At 42.9% G+C, this 12926-nt stretch overlaps 1 protein-coding gene across 3 annotated transcripts in view; it reads left to right on the forward strand.

Annotated features, from left to right (window-relative positions):
- arhgap10 (Rho GTPase activating protein 10) overlaps window positions 1-12926 on the forward strand; it is a 230487-nt gene that overhangs the window by 149262 nt on the left and 68299 nt on the right. For all 3 annotated transcript variants that reach the window (XM_061881211.1, XM_061881214.1, XM_061881213.1), the window contains exon 17: window positions 10006-10111. In XM_061881211.1, the coding sequence (XP_061737195.1) occupies window positions 10006-10111 (106 nt within the window). The remainder of the gene's footprint in view (window positions 1-10005; window positions 10112-12926) is intronic.

Genomic DNA, 12926 nt, shown 5'->3' on the forward strand with positions numbered 1-12926 from the left:
CCCGACACCTACAAAGCAATTAGCTACCTGCTGCCACCTACTGATATGGACGAGTATTACAGGGTTACTCTGCCGAGCTCTAGACAGCACCGACACTCGACAACAACACATCATTTGCAGACTAGAATAACTGGTTTGCAAAAAATATCCATCCATCCATCCATCCATCATCTTCCGCTTATCCGAGGTCGGGTCGCGGGGGCAACAGCCTAAGCAGGGAAACCCAGACTTCCCTCTCCCCAGCCACTTCGTCTAGCTCTTCCCGGGGGATCCCGAGGCGTTCCCAGGCCAGCCGGGAGACATAGTCTTCCCAACGTGTCCTGGGTCTTCCCCGTGGCCTCCTACCGGTTGGACGTGCCCTAAACACCTCCCTAGGGAGGCGTTCGGGTGGCATCCTGACCAGATGCCCGAACCACCTCATCTGGCTCCTCTCGATGTGAAGGAGCAGCGGCTTTACTTTGAGTTCCTCCCGGATGGCAGAGCTTCTCACCCTATCTCTAAGGGAGAGACCCACCACACGGCGGAGGAAACTCATTTGGGCCGCTTGTACCCGTGATCTTATCCTTTCGGTCATGACCCAAAGCTCATGACCATAGGTGAGGATGGGAACGTAGATCGACCGGTAAATTGAGAGCTTTGCCTTCCGGCTCAGCTCCTTCTTCACCACAACGGATCGGTACAACGTCCGCATTACTGAAGACGCCGCACCGATCCGCCTGTCGATCTCACGATCCACTCTTCCCTCACTCGTGAACAAGACTCCTAGGTACTTGAACTCCTCCACTTGGGGCAGGGTCTCCTCCCCAACCCGCAAAAAATATTTCTAACCCAAATACCGTATTTCCTTGAATTGCCGCCGGGGCGCTAATTAATTTAAAACCTCTTTTCACTCCGGCGCTTACCAAAGGCATACGGTAAATTTAGGCCTGCGCTTAAAAATTTGAGTGTGGTGTAAGGATACCATCATGAAAAGCACATTTATTTAAAAAAAACAACATTTTTATGGTCTTACCTTTACTTATAAATGAAGTCCATGCGCAGCTCCTTCTGATCAAAAGCATTGATTACTTATTTATAGAAGTCTTCCTTATCTTTCTTCAGTATTCGATGGCGATTTTCCTTTATTACCTCCTGTTTTGATTGAAAGTCCAGTTTAGAAAACGGTTTTATTTTAGATATGTAATCCTCCATGTTAAAAGTGCAAGCGAGAGGATAAAATAAAGGATCGCTGCTCACTCTTGCTGCTTGTTGTCACTTCTTCTGCAGCCGAGTAGTCGCAAGAAGGATCACTAGCGCCCTCTACCACCAGGAGGCGGGAGTCATTTAATGACTCATATTTGACACACGCAGCTACGGTATATTAATAAAACCTACCTGCTTACTGTTCTTTTTAGCATATTCAATAGCTTGGACCTTAAACCCTACTGAATAGTTCTTAATCTTCTTCCCTTTATGCCATTTCAAATGATTGAAATCAGCCTCCTCCATTTTGAAAATGATGACAGGTGAAGTGTCACTCGTGACGTGACGAGTTTGACCCGGTGGAAATTCTAGACGTATGCTAATTATTTTGCGAAATGAGTTTGATTCGCCGGAAATTCTAGACATGCGCTAATAAAAATAATATTTTGCGAAAGGAGTTTGACCCGGCAGTAATTCTAGTCAGGCGCATACTATATACCCGGCGGCAATTCAAGGAAATACGGCAGGTGAAATGAGATCATCTCCCACGTCACACCAGACTGTATCTCACGGCACAGTGGTTGAAAAACACTGGCCTATATCATTAATTACTGCCTCGTGGCTCGTTTGTTTCTAATTGTGAGACGTAACTTAGGTCTTTATAGGCAGCGCAGGGATTTTCTTTATTTTTATGCTTTAAATGATTTCTGACTGTGTGTTGCAAATGTTAGCTTTTACGCTCCCATGGTTGTTTTTGAAAAGGACTCAAGAAGTGCATCACACATCTCCGATTCCCGTCTCTCATCACGAGTGTCACACATCCCAATTGATTACACTTTCCATAACTTTGGATCGCACATTTATATTTTTTTCCTACTTTTTTTTCCTGACACTTCTGGGTGTTTAGCGCCAATGTAAAGTGGCGTTCATGAGCCGCGCTGGCAGCCTGTGTGTTTGTGTGTGTGTGCCCTCAATCTCCATTTAAGCGAGCAGAAGTGTCATATAATGATAGTTTTATTAGTTATCAGATGGCACTGAACATTTTGGTAGAGTCTGAGGCGCACCTTTTCTCACAGAGAGCTCATTTAGGGAGGGACGTGACCGGATAAAGTTTCACATTTATTCTGTTTACAAATATGGTGCAACCCAGCTTTTAGGTAGCGATTATGCCAAGGAGAAGCCAGAGCTTGAAAATTCCTCTGCGGTCATCAAAGCCTCCACTTGGTTATCCCTGCAAAGTGTGCAAACAGACAAAGACGAGTCTCAAACTTGATAAGAAGTTATGTAATGAAGCTTGGCGAACAGTTCTACAACGCTAAGTATATCCTCTGGTGTACCTCAGGGATCCATACTAGGACCTACATTATTCAATCTCATGTGAATTTGAGTGTTCTATCTGTATTGGCCCAGGGTGCACCCCGCCTTCCGCCCGATTGTAGCTGAGATAGGCACAAGCGGCCCCCCGCGACCACATAGGGAATAAGTGGTAGAAAATGGATGGATATAAATGACATTTGAAAAGTTACAAAATATTTAAAGGCCTACTGAAATGAGATGTTCTTATTTGAACGGGGATAGCAGGTCCATTCTATGTGTCATACTTGATCATTTCGCCATATTGGCATATTTTTGCTGAAAGGATTTAGTAGAGAACATCCACGATAAAGTTTGCAACTTTTGGTCGCTAATAAAAAAAAGCCTTGCCTGTACCGGAAGTAGCAGACGATGTGCGCGTGACGTCACGGGTTGTGGAGCTCCTCACATCTGAACATTGTTTACAATCATGGCCACCAGCAGCGAGAGCGATTCGGACCGAGAAAGCGACGATTTCCCCATTAATCTGAGCGAGGATGACAGATTCGTGGATGAGGAAAGTGAGAGTGAATGACTAGGAAAAAAAAGACTAGAGGGCAGTGGGAGCGATTCAGATGTTATTAGATAAATTTACTAGGATAATTCTGTAAAATCCCTTATTTGCTTATTGTGTTACTAATGTTTTAGTGAGATTATATGGTCGTACCTGTACAACCTGAAGGTCGGCCTCGCACCTTTCTTCAGCACCATTCGACGGGTTGTGGCAATGCCCTTCTCTGCCTTTCGCAAGGGACCCTCTTCGAAACACGATCATCCGAAATGATCGCTGCATAATACACTGTACTTTGTGTGTGTGGTCCAATCCAACCGTGTACACTTGACCGCTGCGTTCCATAGTAAAGCTTCACCGTCATCTTTCAGGAATGTAAACAATGACACACCGGCTGTGTTTGTGTTGCTAAAGGCGGCTGCAACACATCGCTTCCCACCTACAGCTTTCTTCTTTGACGTCTCCATTATTCATTGAACAAATTGCAAAAAATTCAGCAACACAGATGTCCAGAATACTGTGGAATTACGCAATATAAACAGACGACTTATAGCTGGGAACGGTGCTAGAACAAGATGTCCTCTACAATGCATGACGTCACGCGCACGCGTCATCATACCGCGACGTTTTAGCATGATACTTCCGCGCGAAATTTAAAATTGCAATTTATTAAACTAAAGCGGCCGTATTGGCATGTGTTGCAATGTTAATATTTCATCACTGATATATAAACTATCAGACTGCGTGGTCGCTAGTAGTGGCTTTCAGTAGGCCTTTAAGTTGATGATTACTTCTATGTGGAGAAATCTTTATAATTGAATCACTTGTTTATTTTACAACAAGTTTTTAGTTATTTTTATATCTTTTTTTTCCAAATAGTTCAAGAAAGACCACTACAAATGAGCGATATTTTGCACTGTTATACAATTTAATAAATCAGAAACTGACGACATAGTGCTGTATTTTACTTCCGTATCTCTTTTTTTCCACCAAAAATGCTTTGCTCTGATTAGGGGGTACTTGAATTAAATAAAAACATTTTCACAGGGGGTACATCACTGAAAAAAGGTTGAGAACCACTGCTCGAGGCCAGAGGTGTCCAAAATGTGGCCCGGGGACCATTTGCGGCCCGCAGCTAATCGTTTTTCTGCAAAAATTTCAAAATTGATAGTATTGCAAAAATAAAATAAAAACATTTTTAAAAAAAAAGTGGTGTGAGGTGACATCTAATGAGAAAAAGTGGCAATGTTGACACAAAGCTGCCATGCAGGCAGGGTTTTTTTTCCCTTTTGTCTTTATTTTCCTTTTTTCCATTTCTCAAAAAAAAAAAAAGGACAAAAAATGTTTTTTATAATGAATTACTACTTAAAAATGATCACTTTAAAATGTTTTATGTGGAAAAAATATTGCATATGTTGTGTGGTTGCCGTATAAAAACATCAAAGTTTTGACAAAAGAGCATAAAACAAAACAATAGTCATACTTGCCACCTTCGATATGGGAGGTGGGGGGTGGGGGGTGGGGCGGAGGCATGTTTGGGGGCATGGTTGGGGCAGGGGCGTGGTTAAGAGGGGTGTATATTTACATCTACAATTCACCAACTCAAGTATTTTATATATATATATATATATATATATATATATATATGAGAAATACTTGACTTTCAGTGAATTCTAGCCATATATATTTATTTTATAATATATATAAATAAAAGAAATAGTTGAATTTCAGACGGCATCTATCAAATACAGAGTAATATAAACACAGTTGTTCTACTAACTGTACTGTGCTTGCTGGTTACTAAAAAAACAACAACACTTACCTTTCACTATTTGACTAACCTTTGTTCTGCCATTTGTGTACGGATGAGAGTCACTTGTCGTCAGGTGCACAACACCACTTAAATCGTTGGCCAATCAAAAATCAACCCCATAACGCCATAGCCAACATTCACCAAGAGATGGCGACAGACAACATAGAATCACTCTATTACAGACGGCGTCGCCATGGCTGTAACTTCCTCGTTCTTCTGCTTCGTCTCCTTGCGTGTGCAGTTTTTTTATTAAAATCCTTAGATGTTGTAACGTGATTGGGCAGGCAAGCTGTTTGTTTAGTGGGAAAGCGGACGTGAAAACAGGCTGTCCCCACTCAGGTCCGCATGGAGCTGGAGGGGGCGTGGCTCCGCTGAATTTTGGGAGATTTTCGGGAGAAAATTTCTTCTGGGAGGTTTTCAGTAGAGGCGCTGAATTTCGCGAGTCTCCCGGAAAATCCGGGAGGGTTGGCAAGTTTGATAATAGTTTAAACTTAAAATTGACAGATATATTGAAAGTTGATCTTTAAATTTAAGTGTTAAAATAAAAAAAAAACTAATAAAAATGCATCACTTTATGAGTGGGGAACCTTTCGGATCATAAATATATTTAGTGGGATTTTATTTAACTTTTCACTGTGATTACTCAAAAGTATTAAATAATTAAAATCAATGGTGTCCTGCATTATTGATCTTTGAGGGCTTTAATTGCTAAATAAAGGAACTCTCCTGAAGGAATCAATAAAGTACTATCTATCTATCTAAATACTGCATATTTCAGTTTTACTATAAAAAACAAAGTTGTCTTTGACAGAAAAGGCATACAACCTTATTTTTTTTTACTTTATATCAACCTCAAGTTGATATAGAGATGTACTGTAAGCATTAAATTGAAAACTTAAAAAAATAATTTTACTTATTTTTAACATTTTAGTGACTGAGACCCTCTATGCTCCCCAGGACCCCTAAGGAATAAAAAAAAAAAATCCATATATTTTGTTATGAAAATGAAAAATATCAAAATGGCCCCCGCATGCTTAAATTTTTCCGTGTGCGGCCCTCTGTGGAAAAAGTTTGGACACCCCTGCCCTAGGCCGTTAAAAACAATTAGCTGCGGTTCCGCAGTTCGGCCATCCCAGAAAGGAACCCAAGCGTGACCTTAAAGACGCTGATTATGACGTAGTGTTCCGGCCCTGACATACCGTACATGCACGTTTTATGGCCTGACACCTTCCAGTCACCTTGTGCGGCAACGTCCTGGTTTCACCGACACGTATTCTTTTATCTTCCAACGAGTGCTGCGGCTGGATGGGGATGACATCTTTATCAGGCTCGTGCAATGCCCTCTTAAAGGCCTACTGAAATGAGATGTTCTTATTTAAACGGGGATAGCAGGTCCATTCTATGTGTCATACTTGATCATTTCGCCATATTGCCATATTTTTGCTGAAAGGATTTAGTAGAGAACATCGATGATAACGTTTGCAACTTTTGGTCGCTAATAAAAAAGCCTTGCCTGTACCGGAAGTAGCAGACGATGTGCGCGTGACCTCACGGGTTGTGGAGCTCCTCACATCTGAACATTGTTTACAATCATGGCCACCAGCTGCCAGAGCGATTCGGGCCGAGAAAGCGACGATTTCCCCATTAATTTGAGCGACGATGAAAGATTCGTGGATGAGGAAAGTGAGAGTGAATGACTAGAGAGAAAAAAAGACGAGGGCAGTGATTCAGATGTTATTAGACACATTTACTAGGATAATTCTGGAAAATCCCTTATCTGCTTATTGTGTTACTAGTGTTTTAGTGAGATTATATGGTCGTACCTGTACAACCTGAAGGTCGGCCTCGCATCGTTCTTCAGCACCAGTTGACGGGTGGTGGCGATGCCCATCTCTGCCCTTCGCAAGGGACCCTCTTCAAAACACGATCTTTCGAAATGATCGCTGCATAATACACTGTACTTTGTGTGTGTGGTCCAATCCAACCGTGTTCGCTTGACCGCTCTGTTCCATAGTAAAGCTTCACCGTCATCTTTCGGGAATGTAAACAATGAAACACCAGCTGTGTTTGTGTTGCTAAAGGCGGCCGCAATACACCGCTTCCCACCTACAGCTTTCGTCTTTGATGTCTCCATTATTCATTGAAGAAATTGCAAAAGATTCAGCAACACAGATTCCCAGAATACTGTGGAATTACGCGATATAAAAGACGACTTATAGCTGGGAACGGTGCCCTCTACAATCCGTGACGTCACGCGTCATCATACTGCGACGTATTAGCAGGATACTTCCGCGCGAAATTTTAAATTTCAATTTAGTAAACTAACCTGGCCGTATTGGCATGTGTTGCAATGTTAATATTTCATCATTGATATACAGTGGGGCAAAAAAGTATTTAGTCAGCCAGCGATTGTGCAAGTTCTCCCACTTCAAATGATGACAGAGGTCTGTAATTTTCATCATAGGTACACTTCAACTGTGAGAGACAGAATGTGAAAAAAAATTCAGGAATTGACATTGTAGGAATTTTAAAGAATTTATTCGTAAATTATGGTGGAAAATAAATATTTGGTCAACCATTCAAAGCTCTCACTGATGGAAGGAGGTTTTGGCTCCAAATCTCACGATACATGGCCCCATTCATTCTTTCCTTAACACGGATCAATCGTCCTGTCCCCTTAGCAGAAAAACAGCCCCAAAACATGATGTTTCCACCCCCATGCTTTACAGTAGGTATGGTGTTCTTGGGATGCAACTCAGTATTCTTCTTCCTCCAAACACCACCAGTTGAGTTTATACCAAAATGGATACATGGATGATACAGCAGAGGATTGGGAGAATGTCATGTGGTCAGATGAAACCAAAATAGAACTTTTTGGTATAAACTCAACTGGTGGTGTTTGGAGGAAGAAGAATACTGAGTTGCATCCCAAGAACACCACACCTACTGTGAAGCATGGGGGTGGAAACATCATGCTTTGGGGCTGTTTTTCTGCTAAGGGGACAGGACGATTGATCCGTGTTAAGGAAAGAATGAATGGGGCCATGTATCGTGAGATTTGGAGCCAAAACCTCCTTCCATCAGTGAGAGCTTTGAATGGTTGACCAAATACTTATTTTCCACCATAATTTACAAATAAATTCTTTAAAATTCCTGGATTTTTTTTCCACATTCTGTCTCTCACAGTTGAAGTGTACCTATGATGAAAATGACAGACCTCTGTCATCCTTTGAAGTGGGAGAACTTGCACAATCGCTGGCTGACTAAATACTTTTTTTGCCCCCACTGTATATATTGTTAGACTGCGTGGTCGGCAGTAGTGGGTTTCAGTAGGCCTTTTAACGAGAGAGGGGTAAAAAAAAGGATTAGCTATGTATCCTCGGACGTATCCTCGCTCATCCATGCGGACTGGACACTGGCCGAGAGTGGAGTCGGCTGTCTTGGTTGCTTTGATGGGTCTGCTCCTGTCTCTGGCCATGCTCCCTCCACCCCAGCGGACGATGGCGTGGAACACCCCAGAGGCCACCAAAGTGGATATGTTTTTTTTTTTTACTTTTTATTCATAGCTGTATGTAGAAGTGTCTGGTTGTATCTGCTGCTTTAATGTCCTTAATGTCCTCTGTGTTCTTTGATGTTTGATGTTTCCCTCTTACACACATGGAAGAGGGATGTGTTCTATGGCTATGAGTTGTTTTTTTCTCTTGGCCTCAGTCTGCACCCCCTCTCCAGGCTAAGACCAATTTTTTTTAATTTTATTTTAGTCTTCTATCCCCCCCCCTGTTTCCCTGTATCTCATCTTTTTTGTAAGGGGCGCTGGAAGCCAGCAGACCCGTCAGCGATCCTGTTCTGTCTCCCTGTAATGTTTGTCTGATCTTTAATGGGATTGTGCTCCATCCATCCATCCATCCATCATCTTCCGCTTATCCGAGGTCGGGTCGCGGGGGCAGCAGCCTAAGCAGGGAAGCCCAGACTTCCCTATCTCCAGCCACTTCGTCTAGCTCTTCCCGGGGGATCCCGAGGCGTTCCCAGGCCAGCCGGGAGACATAGTCTTTCCAACGTGTCCTGGGTCTTCCCCGTGGTCTCCTACCAGCTGGACGTGCCCTAAACACATCCCTAGGGAGGCGTTCGGGTGGCATCCTGACCAGATGCCCGAACCACCTCATCTGGCTCCTCTCCATGTGGAGGAGCAGCGGCTTTACGTTGAGCTCCTCGCGGATGGCAGAGCTTCTCACCCTATCTCTAAGGGAGAGACCTGGAAACTCATTTGGGCCGCTTGTACCCGTGATCTTATCCTTTCGGTCATGACCCAAAGCTCATGACCATAGGTGAGGATGGGAATGTAGATCGACCGGTAAATTGAGAGCTTTGCCTTCCGGCTCAGCTCCTTCTTCACCACAACGGATCGATACAACGTCCGCATTACTGAAGACGCCGCACCGATCCGCCTGTCGATCTCACGATCCACTCTTCCCTCACTCGTGAACAAGACTCCTAGGTACTTGAACTCCTCCACTTGGGGCAGGGTCTCCTCCCCAACCCGGAGATGGCACTCCACCCTTTTCCGGGCGAGAACCATGGACTCGGACTTGGAGGTGCTGATTCTCATTCCGGTCGCTTCACACTCGGCTGCGAACCGATCCAGTGAGAGCTGAAGATCCCGGCCAGATGAAGCCATGTTAATTTTCCTGACGGAATAAATAAAGTACTATCTAATCTAATCTAAACTAATTTATATTTGTTTGTTTGACAGATGACAGCATCCTTCCCCCCCCCCCCCCCACGTCCTGAACCCCCACCACTGTGGTTCCCATAGTAATGGAATGAGGCGTGGGCGGTCAGATGCCCATGTGTGAGGGAATATTTAAGAGATGATTTCTGAGGCAGTAACGTAAACCTGTCCCCCCCGCTGCCGTATATTACCATTACACCTCTTCTTTAGTCCCTGAAACGGGAATGCATCATCCTCTTACCCTTAGCCCCCTGTACCCTGGGTTTATGATTGTGTCCTTAAAGATCTGCTCACTTTTTATTTTTCCCAATGTATCCTATTAGGCGGCGGTGGCTTTTTAAGTTGAATTGATAGCACGATTACATCTCTGCCTGTTTGGCTTTTTTTTTTTTTAATGTGATTGTACGTTTTCAACAGAGGGCGGCAGTCCAGAGTCTCGCATCCAGGCGGTCCACTGCCTGGTCCACAAGTTACCGGAGAAGAATCGCCAAGTCCTGGGGCTGTTTATGAAGCATCTGGCCAAGTGAGTGCTCGCTGTCCCCTTTGGTCGTAGTTCATCCAATCCACACCTCCTCCTAAACTCTCCACACTCCTTCCTGTCTGTCTCCTCGTTCTCACTCCACATGCTTATTCTCTCCTTTCGCTCACTCCCACTCGTCTTCGTCACTCCCCCTTCCCTGCTGTCACTCCATCTCTTCTCCACCGCCGCCAGCATTTTTTTTTGGTTTGTTTTTAACATTGAAAAGTGTGTCCAGCATCGTCTTTCCAGCCAGTGAAAAAGTACAAACCCCGTTTCCATATGAGTTGGGAAATTGTGTTAGAAGGAAATATAAACGGAATACAATGATTTGCAAATCTATTTCAACCCATATTCAGTTGAATATGCTACAAAGACAACATATTTGATGTTCAAACTCATAAACTTTATTTTTTTTTGCAAATAATAATTAACTTAGCATTTCATGGCTGCAACACGTGCCAAAGTAGTTGGGAAAGGGCATGTTCACCACTGTGTTACATCACCTTTTCTTTTAACAACACTCAATAAACGTTTGGGAACTGAGGAAACTAATTGTTGAAGCTTTGAAAGTGGAATTCTTTCCCATTCTTGCTTTATGTAGAGCTTCAGTCGTTCAACAGTCCGGGGTCTCCGCTGTCGTATTTTACGCTTCATAATGCGCCACACATTTTCCATGGGAGACAGGTCTGGACTGCAGGCGGGCCAGGAAAGTACCCGCATTATTTTTTTTTTTTACGAAGCCATGCTGTTGTAACACCTGCTGAATGTGGCTTGGCATTGTCCTGCTGAAATAAGCAGGGGCGTCCATTAAAAGACGGTGCTTAGTGGCAGCATGTTGTTCCAAAACCTGTATGTACCTTTCAGCATTAATGGTGCCTTCACAGATGTGTAAGTTACCCATGCCTTGGGCACTAATACACCCCCATACCATCACAGATGCTGGCTTTTGAACTTTGCGTCGATAACAGTCTGGATGGTTCGCTTCCCATTTGGTCCGGATGACACAATGTTGAATATTTCCAAAAACAATTTGAAATGTGGACTCGTCAGACCACCGAACACTTTTCCACTTTGCATCAGTCCATATTAGATGATCTCGGGCCCAGAGAAGCCGGCGGCGTTTCTGGATGTTGTTGATAAATGGCTTTCGCTTTGCATAGTAGAGCTTTAACTTGCACTTACAGATGTAGCGACCAACTGTATTTAGTGACAGCGGTTTTCTGAAGTGTTCTGGACCCCATGTGGTGATATCCTTTTAGAGATTGATATCGGTTTTTGATACAGTGCCGTCTGAGAGATCGAAGGTCACGGTCATTCAATGTTGGTTTCCGGCCATGCCGCTTACGTGGAGTGATTTCTCCAGATTCTCTGAACCTTTTGATGATATTATGGAGCGTAGATGTTGAAATCCCTAAATTTCTTGCAATTGCACTTTGAGAAAGGTTGTTCTTAAACTGTTTGACTATTTGCTCACGCAGTTGTGGACAAAGGGGTGTACCTCGCCCCATCCTTTCTTGTGAAAGACTGAGCATTTTTTGGGAAGCTGTTTTTATAGCCAATCATGGCACCCACCTGTTCCCAATTAGCCTGCACACCTGTGGGATGTTCCAAATAAGTGTTTGATGAGCATTCCTCAACTTTATCAGTATTTATTGCCACCTTTCCCAACTTCTTTGTCACGTGTTGCTGGCATCAAATTCTAAAGTTAATGATTATTTGCAACAACAAAAATAAAGTTTATGAGTTTGAACATCAAATATGTTGTCTTTGTAGCATATTCAACTGAATATGGGTTGAAAAGGATTTGCAAATCATTGTATTCTGTTTATATTTACATCTAACACAATTTCCCAACTCAAATGGAAACACAACAGCTAAGCACACAATAGCACACAAGCTAGTGAATAATTGTTTAATTAATAGTATCGTTATCTGGTTCTGCAGTTCTGGTTAAACTTGTGATGATTCTCCAGAACGTTTTGGTCGAACTTTGGCTTTTTCCACATCATTGCCATCGATCGTAAGAAATAACGTTAGCCCGACATAACAAGGTTTTACCTCGGCAAAGCTTTTTATAAACTTAATATGAGCAAATTGAGGATAAGTAAATAATCCCTTCTCCCCCGAGGCGGTGGAAGTCGGCTGGATCTTATTTCATAGAAGCCCACTACTGCAGAATCGGGCTCTTGTTAAAAAAAAAAGGAACACTATTGAAATTGAATTTGGATTATCCGGCGTGAAATTCTCCAGACTGGAGCGACTCAAAAAAAAAATAAAAATATATATATATATATATACGATTTTGTATTATTATTATTTCTGAAGTTGGCGTGCGTGCATGTCCTGCAGGGGAAGGAAGCAAAGCCAGAATTTCACACTCCTATCTGCAAAAGGGTTTGGGAGATGTTCTAAATGTGAGGTGTCACCAGCGTTTTTGTCTTCAAAGGAATCATCGGGAGCTATTTAAACTGCAGATGCACACCGCACTGCAGCAGGATTTGACTGTCAAATCTTTTCACCTGTCTTTAGCAAAATTTTCTTCAAACGCAGCTCCCCCCCCCCACACTTTTATACCTTCTAACACCCACTCTGGCTCAGTGCTTCAAAGTAATATGCATGTTGTTACACATTCTCATGTTGCTTTATAGACATTTAAAGCAAGTATATTGTAACATATAGGCAAAGCCATTTAATTGGATAAGAATTATGTATATTTGTTTGACTATATTTGTGTGTGTATGTAAATGTATATATATATGTGAAGTGAAGTGAATTATATTTATATAGCGCTTTTTCTCTAGTGACTCAAAGCGGTTTA

Source organism: Nerophis ophidion, linkage group LG20 (assembly GCF_033978795.1).
Source record: "Nerophis ophidion isolate RoL-2023_Sa linkage group LG20, RoL_Noph_v1.0, whole genome shotgun sequence".
Classification (NCBI taxonomy): Eukaryota; Metazoa; Chordata; class Actinopteri; order Syngnathiformes; family Syngnathidae; genus Nerophis; species Nerophis ophidion.